This window comes from Spinacia oleracea, chromosome 1 (genome assembly GCF_020520425.1).
Source record: "Spinacia oleracea cultivar Varoflay chromosome 1, BTI_SOV_V1, whole genome shotgun sequence".
Lineage (NCBI taxonomy): Eukaryota > Viridiplantae > Streptophyta > Magnoliopsida > Caryophyllales > Amaranthaceae > Spinacia > Spinacia oleracea.
Window position 1 is genome coordinate 81,118,516 of NC_079487.1, and position 4,500 is coordinate 81,123,015.

Genomic DNA, 4,500 nt, shown 5'->3' on the forward strand with positions numbered 1-4,500 from the left:
GGGAAGACCAATTGGCTGAAGATTACACTATGAAAATACATGAACTTCTTGGGAAAATTAGAGCTGATAATCAACCCAGATGTCATGAACTTTATTATACTCACGGATTCACTATCTTACTTATGGTTACTCATCTACCTCAAAATCCAAAATATGAACCTATCATTGCCAAGTATGGGGAAATTATGATAGATGAATACCATTATAACGAAATTTTTTTGGGTATGAATGCATTCTTGATTGGGACCCCACATTTCTTGACACTTGACCTAATTCTGCTAGATAATATATGGAAGAACAAGAGTGGGGGCAATGATCATTTTAAAGTACCTGTCAAGGACGACTCTAACCCAAAAAGTCCTAGTTATAACCCATCTCCCTATGACCTCCCATTTGCTTCTCCTAAGATGTCCACTGCTGATTCTAACTCCAAAAATTTTTCCATGAATACTTCAATTCCATCCCGACCAGAATCCTCAGGAAACCATTTCTCTAATGTTGTTCCTTCTCCAGAAAAATCTGAATCTTCTAAGGGTTCTTCTACTTCAGGAAGCTCAAGGAAAACACCATGTTTAAAGCGTAAGAAGTGTGATTCAGATTCTGAGTAAGATCCCAATGAAGAGTATTATTCGGATGATAGCAGGGGAAAAAGGAAGAAGTCTTAGATTTGTCTTTTAAATTTCAGTGTTTGTTTAAGGAGTGTTTGTTTTTTTTTAATAAAGCCATTTTGTGTGGCAAAGTCATGTAATAGTTAGGAAACTTTTGTTGGATTTCTCAATTAATTTAATGAAATTGGTTTGATAAAGTGTTGCAATTTTAATAATTGCATTATTTGTTGAATTTACATCTAGTTGAATTCCTTTACTTAGTACGTTTTCCTTATTCAGGCAAGATGATGAGAGGGCGACTTCATAACCGGGGAAAGAAGGGATCATGGAAAGTTGGAACGGCGATTAGACGCCTAACTGACATAGCTCATAACTTGACTCAGGCTATGACAACCCAGGCAACTCGCCATAGTGATCTTGAAAACTTTGGTGACATTTTTAAGAAGGTGGCAGCTAGTAAGCCACCTACCTATGTTGGAAAGGAAGACCCTACAAGCCTAGAAAATTGGATTAGAGAGTTTGACAAACCGTTTGATGCTATCAACTGCCCTGAAGACCTAAAAATCAATAATGATGTGTACTATCTAAGGGAAGAAGCTGACTTTTGGTGGTCACAACGAAAGAAAGACTTAATGGCCAACCCTGATTTTGATTGGGAAACCATGAAAGAAGCCTTAAGAGCCAAGTTTTACCCTCCCTATCTAAAGAAGCAGAAATGCCTAGAGTTTACAAACCTTAGAATGGGGACCATGACTGTGAATGAGTATTACACCAAGTTTATAGAGCTAATGAGGTTTGCACCTGAAATATTTCCAACTGAAGCCATGAAAGCTCAAAGGTTTGAACAAGGGTTAACTTTGACCTTGCAAGGGAAACTCGGGGGAGTTAACTTTGAATCCCTAGATGATGTTTATGGACGTGCATCTCACTTGTATGGGATTAAGTGAAGGGAACTTGAGGGAAACTCTGCTGAAAAGAGGAAGGTGAATGGGAATGGAAACTTCCAAGGGGATGAGAAGAAACCTAAGTTAAATGGAGACTTCAACCATGGAAAGAATGGAAACTACAACCAAAATAGGGGAGAGAACCGTGACTTCAACCGAAACGGGAAAGGAAACTTCGGGAATGGAAGTGCTAGGAATGGGAATTTTGGGAATGCAAATGGAGATAAGCCTAAGAGAAACTATTTCTGCAAAAAGTGCGAGAAGAATCACCCGGGGAAAGACTGTGAGGGGAACCTAGTTACTTGCTATTTCTGTAAGAAGCAAGGACATCGGGAATTTGAGTGCTACAAGAAGGCATCTAGAGGATCATCATCTAATTCCGGCCAGAACGGGAAAGGTCCTTATTCAAGCCAGCAACCACCAAGCCAACAGGCGGGAACCAGTGGTACTAAGCCAGGAGGTGGGACCAGTACCACCCAACCCAAAGGACGGTTGTTCGTGATGAATCATCGTGAAGCCGAAAATGTGTCTGAAGTAGTAACTGGTACTTTTTCTATTTGCGATTTACCTGCTAAAGTATTATTTGATAGTAGAGCATCTCATTCTTTCATTTCTAGAACTTTAGCAAAGAGTCTAAACTTAGCAAGTCCAGTACATGTTTCCTTAGATATTGCCATACCTAGTGGGGAAGTTTTGAATTGTTCTAAGTTGCATCGTAATATTCCTTTAGTCATTTCGGGGCTAGAATTTATGTCAGATTTCATAGAGTTTGGGATGGAAGACTTAGACGTGATTTTGGGTATGGATTGGTTGGGAAGATACCAAGCCCAAATTGATTGTGAAGCCCAAAAAGTGACCTTGGTAGGCCCAGGAGGAACAAGAATTTCGTATAGGAAGTTGGGGAAGAAGAAAAATGGGTTCAAAATAGTGTCAGCTTTGCAACTCCAAGCTTGTGTGAGAAAGGGGCATCCATTATTCATGTGTAGCGTTCAACATTTGGGTGGGGAAGAAGAAGATGGGATGATGAATATTCCGGTAGTGAATGAGTTTTCAGATGTATTTCCGGAAGAAATTCCAGGAATGCCTCCACTAAGGGATGTGGAATTTACTATTGACCTAGTACCTGGAACTGGCCCAATCTCAAAGGCACCATATAGGATGGCCCCAGCAGAGCTAGAAGAGTTAAAGAAGCAGTTGGAAGATTTGTTGGAAAAAGGCTATATTCGTCCTAGTGCATCTCCATGGGGTGCACCTGTGCTCTTTGTGAAGAAGAAGGATGGGAGTATGAGGTTGTGCATAGATTATCGTGAGCTAAATAATGTGACAATCAAGAATAAGTATCCACTTTCGACAATCGATGACTTGTTTGATCAGCTAAAAGGGGCAGGAATATTTTCAAAGATTGATTTGAGGTCAGGGTATCACCAGTTGAGGATTGTAGATGAAGATATTGCTAAAACTGCATTTAGGACGCGTTATGGTCATTATGAATTCACAGTAATGCCATTCGGATTGACTAACGCACCTGCAGTATTTATGGATTTGATGCATAGGATTTTCAGACCGTTTTTGGATAAGTCAGTAGTTGTCTTTATTGATGATATCTTAATATATTTGAAAAATAAGGAGGACCATGAGGATCATTTGAGGGAAGTTTTGGTGACTTTAAGGGAAAATCAATTGTATGCAAAACTCTCAAAGTGCGAGTTTTGGTTGGAGAAGGTTGCCTTTTTAGGACATGTGATAACTAAGGAAGGGGTATCTGTAGATCCAGCAAAGATTCAAGCAGTCAGTAATTGACCAACCCTGAAAAGTGAGTCAGATATAAGGAGTCTTCTGGGTTTGGCAGGTTACTATAGAAGGTTTGTGAAGGACTTCTCAAGGATTTCAAGGCCTATGACGAGTTTGATGAAAAAGGAAAGTAAGTTTGTATGGACTTCGGAGTGTGGGGAGGCATTTGCAACGTTGAAGGAAAGGTTGACTTCTAAACCGGTTTTAGCATTACCGGATGGGAGTGAAGTTTATGAGGTGTTCAGTGATGCTTCGAAGTATGGTTTGGGTTGTGTTTTGCAACAGAATAGGAAGGTTATAGCTTATGCATCTAGGCAATTGAAACCGTATGAAGTAAATTATCCAACACATGATCTAGAGTTGGCAGCTATTGTGTTTGCATTGAAAATTTGGAGACACTACCTGTATGGGGTGACAGTGAAGATTTTTACGCATCATAAGAGTTTGAAATACATATTCACCCAAAAAGATCTGAATATGAGGCAGAGAAGGTGGCTAGAATTGATAAAAGACTATGACTTGGATATTCAGTACCATGAAGGGAAGGCCAATGTGGTAGCAGATGCTTTAATTAGGAAGTCTAGCCATTCGGTGAATGCATTGGTTATGGAAGATCAGTTGTGTATAGACTTCCAGAAGATGAATTTGGAAGTTCTGGAGCATGGAGAAGTGGAAAGGATGTTGAATGCTATTTCGGTGAGACCTTCAATTTATGAAGAAATTCGTGAAAGTCAACCAAGTGATGAGAAGTTGGTGAAAATAAGGGAAAAGATTATAGAAGGGGAAGTATTGGACTTTCAGATCGCTGAGGATGGAAGTATTCGTTTCAAATGAAGATGGTGCATTCCGCAGAAAAGCGAGGATTTAAAGCAAAGGTTGATGGGGGAGGCGCATAACTCGCCTTATTCAATGCATCCAGGTGGGGATAAGTTGTATAAGGACATGAAGAAAACATTTTGGTGGCCCAATATGAAGCGTGAAGTAGCTGAATTTGTGGCTAAATGTTTGACATGTCAGAAGGTCAAGATCGAACATCGAAGACCGCAAGGGAAAGTTCAGTCATTAGAAGTCCCTAAATGGAAATGGGATTCAATTTCAATGGATTTTGTTGGTGCTCTACCAAAGACTCAAAGTGGAAATGATACTATTTGGGTGAT

The 4,500-nt window shown here is 39.9% G+C and overlaps 1 protein-coding gene across 1 annotated transcript; it reads left to right on the plus strand.

Moving 5' to 3' along the window:
- Positions 1-892: 892 nt before the first annotated feature.
- On the plus strand, positions 893-4,177 carry LOC110795829 (uncharacterized). Its single transcript, XM_056834243.1, has 3 exons — positions 893-1,446; positions 1,558-3,344; positions 3,402-4,177. The coding sequence occupies exons 1-3, from the start codon at positions 893-895 to the stop codon at positions 4,175-4,177; spliced, it is 3,117 nt and encodes a 1,038-aa protein (XP_056690221.1).
- The last annotated feature ends 323 nt before the right edge of the window (positions 4,178-4,500 follow it).